Source organism: Danio rerio, chromosome 3 (genome assembly GCF_052040795.2).
Source record: "Danio rerio strain M-AB ecotype USA chromosome 3, GRCz13ab, whole genome shotgun sequence".
In the NCBI taxonomy this organism is placed as follows: Eukaryota; Metazoa; Chordata; class Actinopteri; order Cypriniformes; family Danionidae; genus Danio; species Danio rerio.
The window spans coordinates 22,127,501-22,152,500 of NC_141023.1; the positions used below are offsets into that span (position 1 = coordinate 22,127,501).

The following is a 25,000-nucleotide window of genomic DNA, read 5'->3' on the forward strand; positions in this document are numbered from 1 at the left end:
GGAGCAAATGTACAAACATTATTCTTTTAATAAGGCTGCTTTACAATGTCATCCATCATGTTACCTGATTTAGTCACATGACTAAAATGCTTCATCGTTTTTGAAAGCTTTTGTTTTCACAGTCCACCCTGCAGCACGAAAACAGCTTTTTTAAATGTATCCTCTTTGGACAGCATTTTTAAAAATACGTTTTCGTTTCCTAAAAATAAAGTTTCAGTGTGGACGGAAAGCCAAAGCGGAGAGAAAAACATGAGTTTTTAGATGAACACTTATTAGTTTGGACACGGGCTGCATTCGAAGTTGCCTACTACTCAACTAGGAACTAAATTGAATTTGAATTAACTTCATCATCATTAGAAACGTATGTTTTATGTAGTATGAATGTGAGTAGTATGAATGGAACTCGAACTGTGCTCTTTAGAATATTGCAGGAAATATTAGGTCATCAGGGTGTTTTCGAATACTGTTTTTTGAATACAAGTTCAGATGTACTCTTTGGCTCGCATACCATTTTTAGCATAAAATATAGTATGGAAGTATGCGACTTTTGAGCCACTTCCAAAAAATAAAAACTGCATTTGGTAATTTAGGCGAAGTTTTAAAACAAATAAACAACTTCAGAGTATTTGTTGTTTGTTTTTTATTTTTATTTAGTTTTTTTTTATTAATTTTTTTATTTTATTTTATTTTTTTTTACTCTTGTTAGTTTTAAAACTACCACAATTGTTTATGATCGTTTGTCTGTTTATTTAGTTATCGCCGGCAGCTGTCTGCAGGTTTTAATAAGCAACATATTTTAATACGAATACTGGCAGCTAGCTCTGCAACTCTCACATGGTTACCCACTGAAGCTAAGCAGAGCTGTGCCCGGTCAGTACTTAGATGGGAGACCACATAAAAAAGCTAGGTTACTGTTGGAAGTGGTGTTAGTGAGGCCTGTATACTGTGTGGGTACTAACGCCCCAGTATATAGATTGGGACTCTATACTGCTCTGTGAGCGCTTTCTTTCAGATGAGGCATTAAACCGAGGTCCTGACTCTCTGTGGTTGTTTAAAATCCCAGTATGTCCTTCGAAAAAGAAGCCAAATTTGCCCACTGGCCCCTGCCCATCATGGCCTCCTAACCATCCTGGCTGCCGTTGTGTCATCCAGGTTGTTGCTGCACACTGGTGGTGGATGAGGAGATTTCCCCCAAAAAATGTATAAAGCACTTTGAGTGTCCAGAAAAACGCTATATGAATGTATTGAATTATTATTATTATTATTATTATTATTATTATTATTGTTATTATTGTTATTGTTATTATTATTGTTATTATGGTTGTTGTTGTTATTCTCCATCACGAAGTTGGTGACACACAGTTTTTTTTTCCTTGTTTGTTTCAAGCTGTGTTTTGGTTAGTTGACTATTATTTGTTTTGTTCATGCATATTCCATAACTGCATTGAACTTCGAAATGATCAAGTCGAATAAATCACTGTGATTTGGGAGCTGCTGCGGAAAGGAAGATTTCCAGCACTGGTAGTCAGACTTCAGCATTATTAAAAAATAAAAATAAAAGAGATTGATAGATCCCTCTACTGCTCCACTGCAGATGCCATTTTTCACTGTCCCAACATTCACTCTAAGTTTCTCATTAGTTTGTGTGTCAGCTTTTCTGCAGACATCAGGACCTCATTAAAGCGTATGTCCAAGTATGAAACGGCGCTTTGGGGAACAGTGTGAGTCTCGTCACTCTTGTGCTTAGACACGGTTCACTCGGCAAACAAAGCTCGCTACACTGACTAACGTCTTCTCTGTTCTTCATCAGCCTCAGGATAAGGTCATCCTACTCTTCCTCTTTCATATTTATTTACAAGCTCCCGCATGCCTCAATCCGTCTTGGCTTGACTTTTTGCTACCTCATATGTCTGTGCCAATGTAAACAAATGTAGTGCTTCATACTCGAATTGGAAAAACTGGAACTTTTCCCTGAATTACTGTAGGGATGCACAATATTGGAAAAATCTGACATTGCGATATTTTGTTTTGCTGCAATATATATTGCGAAATAAATTTAATCTATTTGAAAAGATTTCATTTATTTAGATTGACTGGGATGATAATTTTTTTTATGCAGTGCATCTGCTTAAAATTGAACAATCACATCTAAAATAACATTGTCATCATTGTATAAATATAAAAAAAAATAATAATTTGTAATAATATTTTAATCTTTTACTCTTTAATAAACTATATTATCCTGTCATGTGACTATTGCAGATACACAAGCTAAATAAAGAGTCTTTTGCAAGCTAAATATAATTGTTAAAAAAAAAAAATGTAAGTTTCAAATATAAATTATTCATGACACTGTTCGTCACAGATGATTTGCATGATTGGTCTGCCAGAATATACATATTTAAAGAAATAGTTCACCAAATAAATAATTCTGTCATTAATTAAATACTTTGTTCGCATTCTGAAATTTGTGAGCTTTCTGACCCCACATAGAGAGCAACACATATTAAATATTCCTAGTCCCAGAAACATAGCAAGGACGTCTGTAAAATATGTGTTCTTGTGATATCCGTGGTTAAATTGTAATTTTTATGTGGATGCCAGTATATTTTTGTGAACAAATAAATCAAAAATAACTTTATTCAACAGTTCTTTACCTCTAAGTAACTGTCTTAAGCCTTTATCGAGCGAATCATGACGCTTTTATTTATGATCAAATGATTACAATAACTAAGTGGACATACTTTTAAGAATCAATTTAAATGATAGCACAACTGTAATAATCTAGTGTTATTTTAATATCATTGATTTCCAGTTGCTGCATGGTTTTATGAATAGTTCGAATAATCATTTTGTAATAATGTTTATTTTATTACTATCATTATTATTATGATTTTGTTTATACTTGGTATCGAGTTAGACTAAATTACATTGAGAAATATAAAATATTTCTATTTTCTGTTATAATATAATATATTTTATTTTGTAACATAAATATAGGGTGACATGGTTGCTCAGTGGGTTTTTCCCAGGGTGCTCCAGTTTCCCCCATCGTCCATAGACAAGCAGTGCAGGACAATTGAATAAACTAAATTGGCCGTAGTGTCTGTGTGTGAAAAGATGTTTCCCAATACTGAGTTGCAGCTGGAAGGGCATCAGCTGGGTAAAAATATGCTGAATAAGTTGGCGGTTCATTCCGCTGTGGCGACCCCTGATAAATAAAGAGACTAAGCCGAAGGAAAAATAATTTTATAATTTTTATATTTTATAATGCTCCTTTTTTCTAATATTTTTAAAAATATTTCTAAAAAAATTACTATAATCATAATCATTACAACTAATGTTATGGTAAATATTATTATGCTTCAATTTGTATTCAGTTAAACTAAACTAAAATGAGAAATTCATACAAAGTAAAATATTTTTAATAGTGAAAGTTCATATTATAATATTTATATCTAGCCTGTCCTGATGTTTTCTTTGACTTTAGCAATTATATTTATATTATTATAAATTATATATTAGATTTTGCCATTTTAAATGTACAGATTTATTAATTTAATTATCTTATTGCTTTTATTAGTGTTTTATTTTATTTTTAATAGTTTTTTTTACATACTATTATATTTTATTAATGTGTTTAGAATGGCATGCGGTTCCCAATCTAACTCATTTAATTTTCAAACTGGATGGGTTTTCACCTGTTACCCTTGATAGTGCATTATGCAATAAACAATCTCTGTTTAACTGTGAGGCCACTCATTTAGGAGTGCTTAATTGTTCAAGTGGTATCAATGCTGTATGAACTGTGAAAGGTCTTGAATTTGAACCTCAGATTAGCTGCCATTTTTAAATCTAACGACCTTGTGGGGGTACATTTGGTTGCATTTTATTTGACTTGATCAGCTTTGACCTCAGTTGAATGTTTAACATTTGAATTCTCTATTTATTATGGGGCATTTCTTGTCTTCACTACCAGTAGTAATGTATTTGTGTATCTCTTTGCCAAATGCAGCCCAGCACCACACTAGCAATAAACATGTACCGGTGCTGCCTCAGCAAAAGGTGCATCGAGTGCTGGAAAATGAGAATATGTGCCTGTGGATGTTGATTTGAAATGCATGTGTGCAGATACAACCCCCTAGATTAAGACATGTGTTTCTCATTTGTGTGACCTCAGCAGAGATCACTTCTGAATGTGCTGAGGCCCACTTTCACACAACTGCAAAGTCTAACTGCAAAAATCTATCTATCTATCTATCGTTCTATCGTTCTGTCGTTCTGTCATTCTATCTATTGTTCTGTGTATCAATCTGTCTATCTATCGATCGTTCTATCATTCTTTCTATCATTCTGTCTATCGTTCTGTCATTCAATTGTTCCATCTATTGTTCTATATGTTGTTCTATCAGTAATTTTATCTGTCTATCATTTTCTATCTATTGTTCTATCTATCCGTCTCTGTTGTTCTATATCGTTCTATCTATCATTCTTTCTATCTTTTTATCATTCATTTAGTCTGTCGTTCTGTCTAGCTATCATTTTGTCCATCTGTCCGTCCATCCATCCATCCCTATATTTATACAGTATTTATCTTGCTATCGCTCTCTTTCTTTGTACTGGCATTCTGTAGTTCAATCTGTTAATCTTTCTATTTATCATTTTTTTTCCATCGATCTGTTATTCCATTTATCTACAGATCCACCACTCTGTCTATCATTCTATTACTTTATGAGCACATGTCATGTGTCCTTGTAATTCAAAACTGTTAAAATCATACGTAATGGGATCTTTTTACATGCAAAATAGATGGGTTTAAGAGTAGGGTTTTGGTAAGGCCTTACTGTACAATAAGTGTTTTTTTAGAGTAACATATATTTTTCGTATGACCAAACTCGGTCCTGGAGGGCCGTTGTCCTCCATATTTTACTTCCAACAAAACCACACCTTAACCAGCTAATCAAGCTCTTTCTAGGTATACTAGAAAGCTCCAGGCAGGTGTGTTGAAGGAAGTTGGAGCTAAACTATGCAGGACACCGGCCCTCCAGGACAGAGTTTGGTCACCCCTGCTCTAGTGGTTCCCAGTTCCAGTCCTCGGGACACCCTTCCCCTGCACATTTAGTATGTCTTTCTTATTTAACACACCTAATTCAGATCATCAACTTGTATTAGCAGAAAGATCCATGAAATGATCCTTGTGTGTCAAATAAGAGATACAAACCGAATGTACAGGACGGCGGTCCACAGAACCACAATTGAGAACCACTGCATTACACCAATGAAGAGTCCTCATAAACCAGTATGTGTGTGTCTTAGTTTTAGGGGTTTTTACATCTTTAATATTTGATAGGACTGTGAAGCACAGACTGGAAAGCATGTGGCAAAGTGAGAGGGGAACAGGATTGTCAAAACATCTCAGCCATGAGTTGAAACTTCAAGCGCCACTCTGCTATATGTCTGTCAGCTAACTGCAAGGCCACTGTTGGCTGTTTCTCTAAACCTTTGACTGAATCATTCAATATTATCCTTTATTCATTCATTTCTAAACTTATAACCACTTTTCCAACATTTAACCAGCTATTTTTCTGGTCTTAATTTGTTTTTTGAATATCTACTCATGTTTGTCAGACTATTGTATATGTTGATGCAAGTTAATTATTCATTCTTTTGTTCGATCATTCGTCCATTCATTTGTTCATCCATCCATCCAACTGTCTGTCCGTCTGTCCATCTATCCATCCGTCCATCCGTCCGTCTGTCCATCCATCCACTTTTTAATCCATCCATAAATGTTTCTGTCCACTTTTTCATCATCCATGAATGCCTCTGTCCACTTGATTTTTAATCAATTTATCGATCCGTTCGTCCATCCATCATTCCATTCGTCTATTAATCTAATTATTAATCCATCTATCTGTTCGCCCATCATTCTATGCATCTATTCATGACTCCATACATCCATCCACCAGTTACACACTAAATACCATTCAAAGACAAGCTCTAAATAACAGATTCTATTTTATTGTCAAACACTTTGCTTTGTTGCATGTGGAAAGTGAATTCACCAACACCAAGATGCATCAGGGTAATAATTTAGTTGAAATCATCACCTTCAGTAGCAGCAGAACAATGTATGTCTGTATCCTGTGCTTACACACACACACACACACACACACACACACACACACACACACACACACACACACAAAGCTCATACATGAAGTGGTAATTAGCAGCATCAGGGTGTGATCCCTGTGCAGTGTGGGTGTTGAGTGAGGCCTAAAATAATCCAGTGAAGAATGACGAATCCCACGAATGAAACTCATTATCAGCTGCAGCGTTCCAGCAAGCCGAAGCTTCTGTGTACCTGAAACATATAATCACAGGCTTGCAAAAATCCCCTCAATAACTCTTTGTCTAGACTTCAGAGCCGATGTGCGGTGAACATCAGCCGAGCTGCATTTTCAAAGAGATCACACATTTGGAGATTCAGCAGTGATATGCAAAGGAGTTCGAAAGTGATTGTATGTGGTTACAAATTGTATTTATAGATTCAAACACAGTGACGGCTGTTACATTGGTTTCAGATTTTGTGGAAAATATCTATAAAAAAGGCAGATTTCTCTTTTAATATAACTGAAATGACAAATACATTTAGAAATAAAAGTAAAAAGCTGTCACTTGGGGTGTTACCTTTTCTGAAGGTCATTTTTAAAATGTTTACTGCTTCGTTACTAAAAGGTACCAGTATCAAACCTTGAGGTACAAAACTGTACCTTTTGAAAAGGTAGCACCCCGTTGACGACTTTTGTGCCTTTATTTCTGAAAATCTACGTGGTGTTGTCAGTAATTTGTTCAGTTTTTCCTTGCTTGAGTTTCTTCATTTATTTATTGTATATATATTTTTATTTTATTTTATATTTGTTTTGTTTTCTTTTTACTGCCAAGCCAGAAAGTGGAGCTTATAGAATCGTTTATTCATGTCATGATCATGCATAACAAATAGGTAGTAAATGTTTTTTCTAATTACATATAATTCAAGCTAAAGAAAAAGTCAATGTGCAAAAATATTCACTTAAAATATGAATGACTGAAAATCTACAAGTACAGATATCAAAATTCCTTTTTGCTTTTGTCATTTTTCTTGTTTCTACTCCCGCCAATATTTATTTTCAGTTCTCTGCTTTGAATCTTCGGGTTCACTTTTTGGGACGGTCCAGCCCCGGGGTTTTTAAATTCTGTACTGGTGGTCCGGTGTCCTGCAGATTTTAGCTCCAACATTTTACCTTTTATTTCTGAAAGTCTACATGGTGTTTTCAGTAGTTTGTTCAGTTTTTTTCCTTGCTTGAGTTTCTCACAGTGTTGTTTTGTTTTGCTCTCCCCACAGATTTCTCTTTAGCCCAGTCCAGAGCAGTGCAGTCATGTTCAGGAACAGTCTGAAGATGCTGCTTGGCGGCAAATCCAACCGCAAGAATCGAAACAGTGGTAAGTCCTCTTTTTAGGATAAGAATCTGTGCTGCAACTGAGCATCAGGAGGTGCATGTGCAAATTATTATAATCACCTGACGATATTTCTTGGGAATAATATACAGTTGGAGTCAGAATTATTAGCCACCTTTGAATTTTTTTTTTTTTTACTATTTAAATATTTCCCAAATGATGTTTAACAGAGCAAGGACATTTTCACAGCATGTCTTATAATATTTTCTCTTCTGGAGAAAGTCATATTTGTTTTATTTGGGCTAGAATAAAAGCTGTTTTTAATTTTTTAATAATCTTTTTAAGATCAAAATTATTAGCCCCTGTAATCTATATTTTTTTGATAGTCTACAGAACAAACCATCGTTATACAATAACCTGCCTAGTTAACCTAATTAACCTAGTTAAGCCTTTAAATGCCACTTTAAGTTTTAATATTATTTGTTTTTCATACTATGGAAGTCAATGGTTGCAGGTTTCTATCATTTTTCAAAATATCTTTTGTTTTTAACAGAAAAAGATCATTAATAAACTTATAGAACCTCTTGAGAGTGTGTAAATTTTGAGTCAATTTTCGGTTTTGTGCGAAATATACTTTTATGGGGTTTAGAATGGATTCCGTCAGATTAATTGTCATTTGGATGTGAATGAAATACTCAATTGATGTAAATTCAATCCCACTGATCATATTTAAGACTTGACAATTGCAGTGGCCAACTCCTGATACAAATACATTATAATTTAAGCATGTTCTTAAAGTCTTTACTTAAGCTAGTAACTCAGAAATCTGTTGTGTCAGACAGAAAGAACTGTGTGAAGTCACGAAAGCCTGCTGTTGCAGTCATGCTGTCTCTCCGTTTGTATGCTGTTTACAAACCTAAGAGCTCAGGACTGGCACTTGAGAAGTGGAGGTCTGTGTACACTCTTTCAGATCCGAGCAACACACTTGTGCAGTTTGTGATGGATGAGGAGGGTGTGTTTGCTTGTATGTATGCTTTCCTATTAGCTGTGTTTGCAGGCTGAATTTCACTGGACTGGATGGACATCCACAGTTGCGGACTTTTGTTTTCTGCAATGTGCTGTATATTCGTTCAAACAAACACATACTTTCTTTACCTCAAGCCTGGCTGAATGTCCCATAAAGTTTTAGTCAAACAAGTGGCAAGTCTGACTCAGCCAACAGACCAGCCATTCACCTCGGTGAGATGTGTATCAAAGGGACCTCACACTTCCCAGAAAGACCGCCTGTCTTCAAACAGAGACTGTAGTTAAAATTCATGCTATTTTGGTGCTGTCTTGAGTAAAGAAACTCTTCAGGGACTCTAGCGCTCCTTTAAGGTTAAAGGGACCAGTTTAGTTTTTTAGTTCAAGTGCACTTTTGGGTGTCATTACTGTCATGGGTGTAGATAAATATAAAGTTATTTAAACGGCCTCATTGAAAAACATGACAGAACTATATAGCAGAAAACTAGAAGCTTCATTGAAGCATGCAGAAGCTGCACTGATGGCCTCATTAAGCAAAGTATATAAAAGTGAGAGTAAGCAGCTTTATGGAGAATTCTGAATCAAGTTGGCGTCAAAGGGTGTGCTCGCACTTAGAGTTTGATTGTTTTGATTACGTTGGTTCGACCCAAATAAGGCAATGATACATTTGTTATTTGTTAACTCAGTGTTAACACTTTTATTTTAAAATCTAAACCTAAAGAGATAAAATAAAAAACTCTTACTTTCGTGATGTGCGTTTAAATTTTTTTTTCGGGTATGTTTTATTGCACGTTTGAGATGACAAATCCAACAGAGGGCGCTGTGTACATTTTTGCAAATCTGAAATATGTTACATAGGAAATGTTTTGTTTTACGTTTCAGAGACACGTCCTCCTTGGAGATATATCCAGCCGCAGACCCACACACATTTCGGCACACACAATCCAGGACACATGATCTAGGCTGGGGCGAACCATATATGGTTAATGACGGATCAGTCTTCTATTTTTTTCTTGTTTAACGAAAACTAACTCCTTAGGAGCATTATTGCCACCTACTGTATTTCACAAATATGGAGATCGAGATCATCCGTGACTAGTTTAGGGTTTCCCATTTCAGTTGTTATTTCATTATTATATCGTAACGATCCTTTTAAAATTTGTGCAGTTTTGGTATTCTTATTATGTACACAAAATAATTAGTTAAAACACTGATGACTATTGTTTTATTAAGCAAACTAAAGTAAAATATTAATACATTGTTATACATTTATTAAATGTAAAAATATTTGTAATACATATAAGGATGTATTATAGCCTATACATATTAACTTGCTATTGTTTCCTTCATTATATTGGGTCCATTATATAAATTTAAACCTGTCTAATTTAGATTGTTTATGCTGTAAATCTCTGAAAAACGGTTTAGCAAAGCCAGCAAACGAGTAATAAAAAACAATGACTGATCATCTATGATGACTGATAGAAAACTGTTCAGTCTATTATATTGAATGGCGATCTAAAAACAGAGTCTGAGGTCCAAGAAGACATCAGTAGCATTAATATCCATTGTAACCATATTTGATTCGCCCCTGCCTAGACCATGTGTCCTGGATTGTGTGTGCTGAAGCGAGTGTGGGTCTGCGGGACTGCAGCTGGATATTATTGCCTCATTGTGTACTTCAATAAGAAGTGTATTGTGTATTTTATTCAGTCAAATACCTGTAAGTGTGAACTCATGAAACTCAACAAAAACATTAGAACAAATGCACTGTGACCTCAAAGTTTTACCTTTCTTTTACATTACTTTTATCTTTTTTGTGGAACAATGTTTTGCTCCACAAACTCAAATCTGACTCAAATCTGGTCATCCAGAACAGAGCTGAAAGAACTATGTGCGTACAGTATAGTGTTGTCACGGTACTGCAGTTCAATTCCAATTATTACTGAAGTTTAAAAAAAGTGACTAACATTGACTAACATTTGAGTGCCGTTGAGCACGTTCTTAAACAGCGCTGATTTGCTATTGTGTTCGCATGCTCAACAGAAATGACAGGAATGTCCATGAAGGTCATCAGCTCACCGAACTCACCACTGTTTACTGAGTGTAACTACAGATACAGGGATGCTGGAGTGTTTTTAAGCCATGAAGATCAGTCAATTAATCTACAGATTGCTTGTATGTCAGCTTATAAACAGACCAGCTGATTTTTGTGGTATCGTGCCAAAACTAATACAGTACGTGTAAAGGTGTTTGTAAACTTATTGTGAAGCTTATAAACATGTAAAGGAGTTAAAACAGTGGCAGGAATTCCTATGTCTCATACAGTACATGAATGCAGATCTGCTGCAAGTACAGTAGGTGCATTTCTGACCCCGTTTTGAACTGCAGTTGGCAACGTTAGGGAAAACCAGTCTTTTCAGTCATTTCTTTTGTTTGCTTTTTTGCTGTGCATTAGAGTTCAGATGTAGCATTCACACCAATTCAAAAAAATTGTATTTTAATTGAGTCAAACATGCCAAGTGTTGCATTTGCAGAAGGCATTGTTTTCCTGTATAATTTAATTTTATTTCCTGTACTTGTTTTACCTATTGTAGTTTCTGGCAGTGATCCCAGCACAATTGTGTGTATTAAAGAGATAATAAGTTACTGAGGGACATTTTAATATGTGAATGATAATTTTTTTTTTATTGTTGTACACAGTACCTGACAAAAGCCTTGTTGTCGGACTAAGTTGTAAGAGCAACAAACAATACCTTGACTTCTAGTTGGTCAATTGGAAAAGTGGCAAAGGGTAAAATTTTTATTTATTTTTTCTCTTCAATGAATCCTCTGATAAACTGCATCCCAATCATCACAAATACTGCAAAAGACCTATTGGAACCTGCATGGACCCAAGATTTTCATAGAAATCAGTTAAGTTTGGTGAAGGAAAAAGCATGGTTTGGGGTTACATTCAGTATGGGGGGCATCCAAGAGATTTTTTGTTCCTAAAACTGGGATAGGCGACAAGACTTTTGTCAGGTATTGAATGCAACTGATTCAAATTGATGGGCTTGCCTACAACAATCATGCAATTTAATCTTCATTCTCAGAATTTACCATTGAAATCCACATTTGGCACTTCTGACTGTAATAATACAGAATTCATTTCTCAAGCTATATAATTTTCCCTTGATAATGAATAGTTAATGTTTTGCGGCTTATCCAATTCATTAAAAGCAGTATGAAGCAGTTCCTGTGACCGTTGGCAGTTTCTGATTCCCATAGACTTGAGATCTACAGTAGATTTACACCAAGCCTATTGTCCTATTTAAACTCGTTACTCTGGAATTTTCAAATAACCCTAGACATCATTTCTCAATCATCGCAGAAGACGTGTCCTGTTGTTGTGAGGCCCGTGGGTTTTTTCTGTTTTGTATTACAGCTGTATTGTTGTGCTCGTCTTTGATCTCGTCTTCAGACTGGAGGTTTTGTCGTACAGTAATAGCTCTCTTCACTCGGCATGTCTCCCTGTATCCTGCAGTGCTACATATGTGGAGTGCCTGTGTAGTCGCTGGTGTCATTTATTTCATTCCTTCCTGCTTTTCTCTTTTTTTTCTGTTAGTATTCAGCCTGATGCAAATGCAGCTCTCGGCTGAATATATTTGCCATAAATTAGATCTGCACAGCCAGCAACTTACAGAGCACAGCAGAGGAACCGAGCTCCACGGTGGAGAAAAAGCACATGTCGCGGGGCGATTGATGGTTAGCCTCTAGACCCCTCAAACACCGTGAGCAGAATCCTAGTGGTCTTAAACAGCTGCCAGCAGCACTGACCCATGAGTCCCAGTGTGGTTTGAATATGATGAAAACCACACAGCCATATTTTGTCTGCAGCGTGTCATTGCTCTGGCTGATTTTGATACAAGTGGTTATAGGGGGTTTGATTAGTGTAATTACTCATATGCTGACAAAACAGAACAAATGCATGCTGATTAATGCTGAAATTGGCAGATTGGAGTTATGTATGGTGAAAATCAAATCTGTCCATTTTAATTGAGCAAATTTGTTTCAGGATTAGCACCAACAAAAAACTGCAAGTTACTCTTTAGGGTGGAAAAGCAGATTTTTTTTAGTCTGCCTGTTATTCAGAAAGATAAAAAAGCATCAATGCATAAATATGATCTTGTTTTGCTAAAGAAGTCATAAGTGCACACTTTTGAAAATTGAGATGTATGCGTTATCTGATATCTGAATGAATTACCTTCCTTTGATGTGTACTTTGTTATAGTTCAATATTTTGGGGAGATCAAATTATTTGAACCTCTGGAATCTGAGGCTTCAAAAAGTCGTTCAAAAATCGTTCAAATGAATATAAAATTGATAAAATACCTTTGTGGAACTGATAAAGATACCAATATCCTAAATATTTGTGGCATAAAGGAGAAATCTATAATATTGACCCATACAATATATTCAGTGTGCAAATTATACATTGACCATCAGGGGGCTAATATTTTCTGGCAATGTTAGCAAATGTAATACATCCTTCAGTCATTTATGTATTTATTTAAATTACATCTAATTTATTAATAAAACGTATTTAAGTTTTCAGTATTTTGAGGGATATTTAGTGTATTCTGACCTACAGTATCCTCTGATTAGATTTCAGAGGTTATTGTAGATCAAACTATACAAACTATGCATGTAATTTGACTTTGCTTTCAGGCTATATGTAGAAACAAACACCTAATTTACAAGGAAACAGTCTTGTGAACACTTACCGGTGCTCTGGATCTGCAGTGTCAAACTGTTGAATGAAGTTTCTTTTCTCGCATAGACGGATTAGCGCGATAATGGGGTGGTTAAATGTATATTTTTTATCATATATTATTTAAATTATTTACATTATTTAAAATACAAATCATAGTGAACTATTTTTCAGAATAAAGGGCTGACCCATCTTGTTTTCATGTCTTTCAGGGGGGATCAAGCGTTAATTACGGAGGTCAGTCCCCCCCAAACCCCCAAATATACCCATGCAGCATAAGCCTGGTTTTGTACTTTGGGGTCAGAAGTATTTTTTTTTACCATTCTTGCAAAAATTGCAAGAATCTAAATGTATGTCCCTTTTTAAAGTATGTTTCAGTTACTTACATTTGAATTTCTTTTTATTAGGATTAACACCTTGAGATGTACCATCTCATTTTTAAGGGCATCCCACAATGTATCGCAATTACGAGATAACAACACAAGAATACAAAACATAAACAAATTATGTATCATACATGAAAGGACAACAAAAACTGATGATAACAACAAAACACAAACAGAAGGGTTAAATTGATTTACCAACTGTATAGAAACTGAATAGAATAGAAAATGATGTTAACAGGATGAATGGATGTATTGATCCATTGAGTGATTGATCCTTCGATAAATCCATCCAAATTAATTCAAATGAATACCTATGGATTTATAAGGACTCAATTCTAAAATGCAGTATGGCAAAACCCTGGTTATGGCAACAGTCTACTCATGGAAACACATGATTTTGAGAATCTCAGAGTAAGTATGGTTACTAATGTAGTTGATTTCCCCTTCTCACAATGACTAGCCATTCATGTGAAGATCAGTTAGAAGCCAGTTTGAATCCCTTCTCTGTGCCTTATGCCTTTAGGTTATTTGCAGTTTATACAATCAGAAAAGTGTTATCTTTTTTATTCTTGAACATATTGTAAAAAAGATGTCTCACAGCCATTTTATTTTAGTCAAATTCCCTCTCGTTATCTCTTCTCCTAACCCTCATGTAGCTCTGTACCTCTACACCTGTGTCACTGTCCATTCTTGTTAAGAGAAACTGGCCTGCCCAACCCAATCTAACTGCATCATGCCAGATGCCATCCATTAATGTGGAGAAACAAATCCATTGGTCCTCCAAAGAAAAATTAAGGGTTACAGAGCAAGTCTCCCACATGAGTTGTGTTTTGGGTTGTTTGGCTTTAAGAAAGGAACAAGTGTGGCTGATTGTTGCAGTAGATTTGCAAAGAATCTCTCTTGATCAGCTTCTAATGTACTCCTAATAATGCAAATTCATTGTCCAGTAGATACACTGAAGTACATGAGCTTACTGCAGAATGGTTCTTCAGGAATTGCCATGTTCTGGGTACATTTTGGCTACCCATTTACTAGTCTTCCCATTTAAAAAGACTTTGCTGAAGGGTCATTGAAAGCTGCTCAGTAGAACCATTTTTCATTTTGAAGCTTCTCTGTGTCCTTTTTATTTGTCTCCCACAGATATGCTTGTTTTCAATGGAGAATATTGGAAAAAAAAAACATAAATGTATCCGGTTTATTGGGGGTGATGGGCCTCGTGACGTTCTTATCTCATGCACTATATTACATCCTTGAATTAGACACACATGTTTGAGCTGGAGACAGAGCCAGAGAAGCTAAATTTGCTGTTGTGGTATTTGCTTCAATTGCATCAACTTGCATTATAAAATTGTTTCAGTATGTCTTTCCAAGTCCATTGACTCTGTTGGATCTAGATATCCTTAAATCTTTTTTATAGGACAGAACCCCCCCCCCCCCCCCCCAGTGGTACAGTGAAACCATTGTGCATATCTGAATAATTATAGCGTCTTGTTTGTGCACATGCATGTACATGTTTGCTTTATATAGAGTACATATGTGCATGTACGATTGATACCACTGAAACCTATGAAGCTTTTACTGGAATAGCAAAACCCACTAATTAGAAGAGGCCATGAAGATTTTGTTGACAGCATGTCTAGAACGTGTGATGTTCTGATCACTCACAGTAACACACATACTGTACATAAACCTGAATATGTAAATAAAGACATGGTGTTAACTCAATGTTTATACTTTCTTTAATATTAATGGTTTAAATATTTTTATTATTAGAAATTTTAGCAGACATTCACTTGTAAATAAAACCTTTTTTAAAAATTACAAACTTAAAACTTACATTTTAACAAATAGACATTTAAAAGAAAAAAAGAAAAAGAAAATTAAAAAACAACCAACAGTCATAAAGGTAATAATTAAACAAAAACTAAACATACCTCTCCTAACAAATCATCCACCAGTGCTATCCAATGGCATAGTTTGTAGAAAGGAAATAGAAGGGGACCAATTTATTTATTTTTTTTAAATAACAAACTCTTGTCTATTAGGATACACCTGATGTTTTCCAGATGTAATATAATGGTTAACTCTGTCAGACATCATTCAAACAGGGTTGCACACTGCATGTGCTACTCGGTGACAGACCGTGCCACACAGCACCCAGTATTTTAGAATTCTATCAGAGTATATCCACCTGTGCCACAAGTCGGTGACTGTTCGCGGTGCCCAGGTACGACTCAGGACACTGTTCATATTTCTGCCGTGCTATAGAGCACCATCTGAATAGTTTTTTTCAAATAACATGCAAATGTGCGCATCTGGTGTTCGACCCCCTTAAGAGTTTGAACTTTTTTCCCCCAAAACAAAAGGATACGTTTTTTTTTTTTTTTTTTTTTTGGCAGAGATCAATCCATGTGAAGGGATTTCTTTAATATTCAATTTATCATAAATAACTAGTCATGGCAGTGAAGTAAAGTCTTGAAGAGATACAGTTGCTGAAAATGACTGTTTCACATTACTGTGAGGGTCAATTTGGAGTTGGGGCAGGGGTCGAGGTCAATGTTAATAACATACAATTTAATTAGTATTTTAAAAAGAATTATTGTTAATCGTCCACAGCTGTATCCCTTCTAGCAACAACGGGCAACAGAGGACATCGGTGGTGTCTATCTAATATTGTTTTGTAGCCTTTACTATCTGTTAATGTAATATCAGGCACATTGGATTAAGAAGTGATTACTGTTTTAGCTCAGACATGGCTCACTTTTGGGGACATGAAGCTACTCAACAAAAATAATATCACAAGAAGCCATCACAACATTATTTTACTTTATGGTTACATTACATTTTATCTGGTTTCAACTAATTTTTAAAAATTATACAACGCTTAACTTATTTTTTTAGTCAGATTGTCTGATGTAAGTTGAGATGACTAGAAAAGATTATTTGATTCATCTAAAAAAAGGTAGTAAGAATTTTTTTTACAGTGCAAGTATGAGCTCTAACAGAGGCATAGCACTTTGTCCTTATCAGTGATGCACTGACTGCAACACTTCTGTCCACTCAGAGGAACTTGAACACTTGACTGAATAAATACCTCAGCAGTTTCAGTTCTACTCTATTCAGCTATTCTTTATTCTCTGTCCCTTTGAATGCTTGAAAGTTGCTTTATACAGTAATATACCTCTCAAGTTCAAACATACAATGTAATTTTCACACCTGGTGTAGAAGTACCTTCTGCAGTAGATATTATTTACAGGTAGACAGCCCTTTTTTTCTGTTCAGACTGCAAATAACTTAACAGATTGCAGTCTGATATGCCAGAAAAATCAGAGTTTTGCTGTCTGTCAAAACCATACACTTGTGTTTTTTGCAAGACTGTTAAGAAAAGAGTGTAGAGGCTCTTTTGAACACAACTGGCAGAACACACAAGAGAGGTTAAGAGAATCTGAACAGAGAAAAAGTTTGAAGAGATACAGCTGAATAGCTGCTATCGAGTGGGAGAAAGAGAGAAAAGAGGAGGAGGAGGGTGCGTCTGTCCGCCTCGCTGATGAGTGAACATTTGTGTGTGCGTGTGTGTATTGGGGGTTGTATGATCTTGGCGCATGCGCCGGTACCTGGCAGTCGCCCTCAAGACTGCAGATAACTCTCTCTCTCTTCTCAGCATCACTCGTCTAAGCATTTTTCCTGCCCTTTTCTCGTATATATATTCTTCTTTTTTATTAGCGTGGACTCTTCTGAATGGACCAGTTCTTTATAATGCATCTGGATTTGACTGTGTTGGGACATGGATTTTTTTGAACCAGCAGAGGTGAGTTGCAAGGTCCTGAGGTTTTTGGGTGGTGCTGACAGAATTTGGGGGCTCGTCCGGGATAGGCAATCTTCAGCCGTAGGCTCCTGCTAAGCTTAAAGGGTTTTTCCGTTCATAAGACTAATATCTTAATAGACTTTAACATTTTGACAACTTTGAGGACTTGATTTGATAAAGATTTGGGTTCTTCGGGCAATCATAGGATTGAGGAAGCACTGTTGACAACGTACCCCATATTTCATCTTAATGATTCACATCTCGCTGGGATCTTTGACATTTTCACCTTTGTGGCTTTCTTGACGTCATGTGAGTACAATTTCTGTGGTGACCTTTGTTAGTTGCTCACCAGATGAGCTTAATTATGCTTAATTATTGAAAATACCATGGGCAAATCAAAGCAAAATCTGAGATTCTATGCTAACACACTCTGTCACTTGATCACAGGCATGTTAACACCTACACTACTGTGGGCAAACAGACGCACACACAATTGCATAGTCACCTACGTGATCCCTCCCTATCAGTATTCCTCGCCCACTCAGTGGTGTCAGCAAAGCATGAGGAACTATGTAAGCGCATGTATCTGTAATCTGCCTTTCTCTGTGTGGATTTAAAAGATGTCTCTAGTGCCTCATCTCTTCTTCTTTTGTGGGTGAGGGATATACAGATGCGTTCTGTAGTGGTTTGAAGCTTTTGTGTCCTCCAGGGTATGTTGGGATGTACAGTTTGGTAGTGTGGAGGATGTTTCCAAGCGTGGGATGTAAGCCAGAACTTGATGATTGGGATAGCACAGAACACTTTAAGGGGGATCAAAATGAACTTGTTTATCTTGGCGTATACTTGCTAATAATATACACCAAGAAAAATCTAAGAACTGGTTTAATGTCACTATAAACAAAATCAGGCCACAGCAATGTTTGCTTAAGTTAATTTCAGGAAGTTTAAACAGCTTTTCATAGTAAACTCTTTAGAATTTTTCTGGACTTTTGGTTAATAAAAACCTTTAAACTTCCCCTAATCCTTGGCATAATAGGTTGATGTACTCTGAGGCTCTGTACTCTTTGAAATGGAAATCTCACTCTGCCTTTTTTTCTTCTGTTTAGGTCAAGCTTGGTCAAACATATCATTATCACTACGGTCAGATGCTTTCTTAACTGCTGTTTACTCACTGCTTCTCTTGTATTTATTTATCTGTTGAGAGTAACACAAACAGCACATATTCATCTAAATTGCATTTCCAGTAGCATCACAATGTAAAAAAAACAACAACAAAAATCTTCACTGTGAGTATTTTAACCATTAAACCAAGTGATTAGGAAAATGCAGTAAATTCTGCATCATAAGGTAATTTTTGAGCACAAGGTTTTATTGTAATGAGGGCTAGGTTAGGGAGATATAGTACTATGCAGTACAGATATTTGACATCTTTTGGTGGGTCTTCACAGTATTGCTACAGGCAACAGCATGTAAACAGACACGGAACATATGTTAATTACAACATGCAAGTGGCATAAAGTTTAGGGAATAAGGGAAATGTAAAAACTGTCCTTTAATGTGGCTGTCAATATAAGTCATTTTTTTGTTTTGTAAACTTTGTAATGGTTAATCCTGCATACATTCAAATTCATATCCTGAATAAGTACAGTATTCATTTTTTTTATAATGAACATTTGTTAGATATTCACTGTTTTCTTTAACATTAACTGTGTTATTGATAAATAGTGGCAGTTCATGCTATGCTTCATGATATTGAAAAAGTCAGATATTGCGATATTTTATTTTTCTTTGAAAAATATTGTGATATAAATACAGTTTCACGAGATAGTTTCATGGTAGAAAAACTAAATAAGCACAATGTAAAAATGCTTTTTTTTTTTACTTTTAGTCTCGTTTCTAAAATATCTAAAAATTTATAGACCAAGTAAAAAAATTGTTTAGTTTGACCATCAGAAGAAGTTTATGAATTACTTCATTTTATTTATTATATAATTATAAATTTTCTTGTTTCAAGGAGAATCTCTTTCGGTGGGGTAAGTGAAATTATCTTGTTTTCACTTAGAAAAGTAGATATTTGGACTAGAAACAAGACAAAAATTCCAAGTAAGAAATAATTTTTTTGCAATAATCACATAAATACCTTATAAATACAGTGATTAAATACAATTCTGGTCAACTATAATTCAGACTGGACATTGCATAGCTTTGCGATGTGACTATTGCGAATGTGCACATTGTGATATCAATGCTGAAATGATCTGTTGTGCATCCCTAGTTCTTGCTGTATTTTGTTCGGAGCACACACCTAAAGCTAAATTGTTTAAAATATTTCTGCCATTATTAGATTGTGTTACTCACCAAGGAGAAACCGAGATCCAACTTCAGCATAGTTAGAGAGTGTCTTAAAAGTCCAAAATCACTACAAGTGAAATAGATTTATTTGAACCGCATTCAGTTTAAACACTTTCCTTTTTCTGAAAGCATCAGCTAATTTTCATATAAAGGTAAACATGATCATTAAATGTTTTTGTTTACAACCCGAAACTATTCACAGACACTACAGAGACTTCAGAGATTTATACTTTTCTAAATATTGTAAAAAGTGACATCATATGACAAGTCACAACATAAGGGGCTCTATTTTAATAATCTAGATGCAAAGTCTAAGGATGTGTCTGAATCCACTTTTGCTAATTTAAGGATGGAAAAAATATGGTTTACACCGCAGCGCATGGTCTAATAGGGTTGTGCTTTTTCTCTTGAGTTAAGGGTGTGTTTTGAGCATAACGGGCATTAAACCAATCAGAGTCTCATCTCCCATTTCCTTTAAGAGTCAGTTGTGTTGCGCCATGGTGCGTTTTCTATATACGTGGCGGAATTTGTAAGTGGAACTAAAAACTAAACACTTCACAAACCGTTAAATAGAATATCTGCAGTGCAAGGATAAAGAACGAGCTTCTCCCTTCGGCCTCTTTACTTTCTCTTTACTTTTACTCTTTACTCCTTTACGTTCATGGAGTAAGGAAACAGTGGAAACTCACTCCACTAAAGACATCCATTAGTCTACAAACTATCTAATTTCAGTTCTAATTTCCCAAAAATGAATAAATGAACAATAATATTGAAATGTGGTCAAAACTGAGTTATATCCAAACACACATCCTAAGATATTTGTGTAATGCTGTACATCGTCTGTGTATCAAGCAATGTGTAAGCATTTGGACCTGCAAAGGCGTGTAACTAATGCGCTTTCAGTTGGTCAATGGCACGTTTGTTTCTGTTACTCAAAATAGCAACGCGCCAACAATGCCATCAAATCATTTCAATGCCAACAAATCATTTCAATGCCAACAAATGATTACAATGCTAAGTTTAGTTGCATCACACTGCTCATATCCGGTTTAGCCGGATTTGGTGTAACAGGTGCTTGGTTTATGCTATATAGCGGCTGGTTAAAGTGGCTGATTAGTGAACAAGATTATGGCTTTGGTGCTGGAATATAAAGCTTAAAGTGGCACAAGGCCTAATTGGCTTTTATTGTCGTTAAATATGTTTTTGTGTGCTGAATTCAAATGAGACCGGAGACTTGGTGTTCTCTTCCATTAAAAGCAGTATTAGCAGTTCGGGCCTAAAGATATGTTGGTGTAAAATTTCTGCCTCACCACGGATCAGTTTTCCCTCTAGATAAGTGATGTGGGTTAAGTGCGTAGGATTAAGCGATGCCTACATGCATCGGCTCTCTTTTTTTCTTTCTCTCTGCCTCTCTTTCCACCCAGTCTCGCAGGGCAGGGTTAAGCTAGGTTGTGCTGACACAGCTTATGTATGGGATTTATCACGCCACGGCTGTTGCTAGTCAGATCAGACGGAGTTCAGTCGTACAGTTAGTTCATCCATAAAATTCACTAAAAGACTCCTTGCATTGTAATATACTGTAACTGTTATGAAACCATTGGCTTTTTATACTGTTGTAAGTGGGGTTTTGTTTGCAGACTTTCGAGCACTTTATCAGATTAAAGTGAAATTATTGACATTATTTTGCAATGTGCTACACTGTAAAAAAAAAAGAGGGTTTCCCCACAATCGATTTGTGTTGGGACAACATGAAGGAAATAAGTTAACTGGTTAGTTCTTTCAAATTTAAGTGGATTGAACATAAAATAATTAAGTTTTCCTTAAAAAAAACTCAAGAATTCTGTTGTTTTGGCCTATTTTAAACAATTAGTTTGAGCAAACAGCAAATGTAATTTTTTGACTGAAGTGCACTCGTTTTTGCGATTTGTATTTGTATTCAGTTGCGTTTGGGAGAAATGACTTGGAATAATAAACTGCACAAAATGGCCAAACTGCCTGCTCTGCAAACAAGTACATTCATGGCTATACATAAAAGAAGAATAATACAATAAGGACATAGCAGTTTGCTACATCAAGCAACAGAACGAGCTGTTTTTAACTTCTGAAATCAATGAAAGTGAATAAAGACCGGAAAGATTGAGCCAAAAAGATAACTCGTACGTGAATAATAAGGTCAATAGGCCAACAATAATGGTCTTTAGTTAATATTAATCTATTTACTTACGTGAACTAGGGTTGGTCCATATGACAAAAATTTCATAGTTTTGTACAAGTCATTTCCTATCCTGATAGCAATATACCACAATATATTTCATATCTGTAAATACAATCAATTAATAGTATATATGTAATGAAACAATTGGAACGGACTAAGTCTTCTAATTCTCATTCTAATGTGATCATCACTTCAGGGCAAATATTTGATTAAAAATGTAGAAATAAACAATAAATGTGAATAAAATGAAGGGTGACCTACTCGCACCTGCAGCTTCTTCACGATGGACGTCCAGCGTTCTCCAGCCTTCGGCGCCTAGACTGCAGCTCTGCACTAGAAATTTGGCTAGATGAATAATGGTCATGCCCGACTGAGCCTGGTTTATCTTTTTTTCCTTAACTTTCGTCAGTTGGTAAAGTTTGTTCCTCGCCACTGTCGCCACTGGCTTGTTCGGTTTGGGACTTGTGGAGCTGCAGATTGATGGATTTGCTCTTTAGTGTTTGCACTTTTAGCTGTGAAAATTAAACCACACTGAACTTGACAAATTAAACCACACTGAAAACAGCTTGAATTGGGTAAGCTAAATTGTCCGTAGTGTATGTATGTGAATGAATGTGTAAGGATGTTTACCAGAGATGGGTTGCAGCTGGATGGGCATCCGCTGTGTAAAACATATGCTTGATAAGTTAGCGGTTCATTCTACTGTGGCGACCCTTGATTAATAATGGGACTAATTTCTTATTTCAAACACTGAATATAAAAGACTCAAAGCATTATTTGTTCAAATTGCAATGCATAAAAAGGCAAACAAACATTATCTAAATATTTGCCATCTTATAGCACACAGCATTACTTGTTTTGGTTGTGTTTTAACATCTTTTAAAACTTAGGAAGTCTCCATGTGACAATTTTAGCATAATATTTTTCACTTAATTTGATGGTTTGTAATTTATTTTATTGCTTAATAATTCTTAAATAGGAGCAATTTATGAATCGCTTTCTGTATTCAACAGTATATAATGAATAATTTAAAATAAAACCTTTAAGACAATACAATGAAATCCCGCAGAGGGAGATGTACTCAGATTTGACTTTTTATTAAATATTTTCAAGTTCTATAGTCTAGCTTTTGCTAACAGAAAGTTGGCCGGTGGTGTTTTCACAAATTGCTGGAGTCATCTTTGATGTGCCATAGGCTGCTGGCTCTGAATATTAACCACTAGATAAGGGCTCAGTTTGGTTGTAGACCGCCTCCAGTGAAAGGAGAGAGAGTGAAAACAGAAAAAGAGAGGGATATCTATCCGACTGTTCCTATATCTCTTCTGCAGAAGTCTCTGTGTGTGTGTGACCAGAAAAAAGGCTAAATTATTCAACAGTGGCAGACTACACCCGAGGATCACATTTCTAAGAGCACACACACTTACTTTAGCAATACATTTGCGAGTCCTCTGTGGACGCCTGAACCCATGCTCACTAATAGGCTCCCTTTCAATGGTGAGTGAATGTCAACCAATCTTAGCAAGTGTGTCTGGTCAAGCGCAGTACAAATCTGGGGGGATTTTTTTCATCCAATAACAACACTGTTTGGTGTTTGTCATCGAGCTGGATGGAAAAACCAGTTTGATCCCAGGAAAGGATGGAGTATTTCTCAAAAGTCTGTATAATGCATAAAACAATTAGGCTAATACTTTACTGCAAACCCTCATTTGTTAGTGTTAATGCTTAACTAAAGCTAAAATTAGCTAAAAGTTAGCAATGTATTTCAATAATGTATTAACAACATTAATAATTAACTTTTTTTTTTTTTTTTGGCCGAAGTGATGTGTTACTTGAACGTAAACTGAGATTTTGTAAAATATATATATGTACTGTAATATTTAACATCTATAATGAAGTAGTGTTGCCAGAGCACTGCTATGCAGGTAGTAAGGGTACTAAAAACTACATTACCCATTATGCCATGAAAGAAACGTCCACTACAGTCGCAGCAAAGATATTTCACTCATTCACATGAAGCACCACAGATGAAGTAATCTTCCTGTGCTTATACTATACTGTATGGCTGGGATGAGAATCAGCACCTCCAAGTCTGAGGCAATAATGCTCCACCAGGAAAAGGTGGTTTGCCATCTCCAGGTTGGAGGAAAGTCCTTACCCCATGTGGAGGAGTTCAAGTATCTTGGGATTTTATTCACGAGTGAGGGAAAGATGGAATGTGAGATTGATGAGGATCAGTGCAGCAGTGGTGCGGTCGATGTACCATTGTCCATTGTGGTAAAGAAGCTGAGCCGAAAGGCAAAGCTCTTGATTTACCGGTCAATCTACATTCCTACTCTCACCTATGGTCATGAGCTTTGGGTCATGACTGAAGGTACAAGATCTTGGATACAATCGGCCGAAATGAGTTTCATTCACAGGGTGGCACCCCAGAGGATCTCGGAATAGAACCGCTGCTCCTCCACATTGAGAGAAATCAGCTGAGTCGGCTTGGGCATCTGTTTTGGATGCATCCTGGATGCCTACTTAGGGAGGTATTCCAGGCATGTCCCACCGGGAGGAGGCCTAGGGGAAGACCCAAGACACGCTGGAGGGACTATGTCTCTCGGCTGGCCTTGCAAAAGCCTTGTGATCCCCCCAGAGGAGCTGGAGGAAGTGTCTGGGGAAAGGGAAGTCTGGAGTTCTCTCCGAAGACTGCGTTCCCCGCAACCCAGCCCTAGAAAAGCGGTTGAAAATGAAAATTATACTATACTAAATATTTTTTTAAATAAAGAAATGGGACAAAAAATAGAATGGGACAAATGCTTCCAGAAATGCTTCACTTTGTGGGAAGTTAGGATCATTTTACTAACTCTGATCTTTGAGTCTTGTTCATCAAATCTTTTTTTTTTTTTTTTTTAATGATTTCATTCATTTTGCCAAAATAATATTAAAATGTTATGAGATGCTTCTGACACATCTACAACTAGCCCAAACGTTGTTCACACTACAAACAAGTCATAACTAATGCTACTATACAATGCAATGCT

The 25,000-nt window shown here is 36.0% G+C and overlaps 1 protein-coding gene across 4 annotated transcripts in view; it reads left to right on the forward strand.

Moving 5' to 3' along the window:
* The window catches only part of tanc2a (tetratricopeptide repeat, ankyrin repeat and coiled-coil containing 2a), a 247,990-nt gene that overhangs the window by 112,323 nt on the left and 110,667 nt on the right, over positions 1–25,000 (forward strand). For 2 of the 4 annotated variants that reach the window (XM_087244297.1, XM_087244298.1), the window contains exon 3: positions 7,388–7,485. In XM_087244297.1, coding sequence (XP_087100423.1) covers positions 7,422–7,485 — 64 coding nt within the window. In that variant the 5' untranslated portion in view covers positions 7,388–7,421. Of the gene's footprint in view, positions 1–7,387; positions 7,486–17,221; positions 17,411–25,000 lie in introns of those variants that run through there. The other 2 variants (XM_087244299.1, XM_087244300.1) reach the window with 1 other exon arrangement.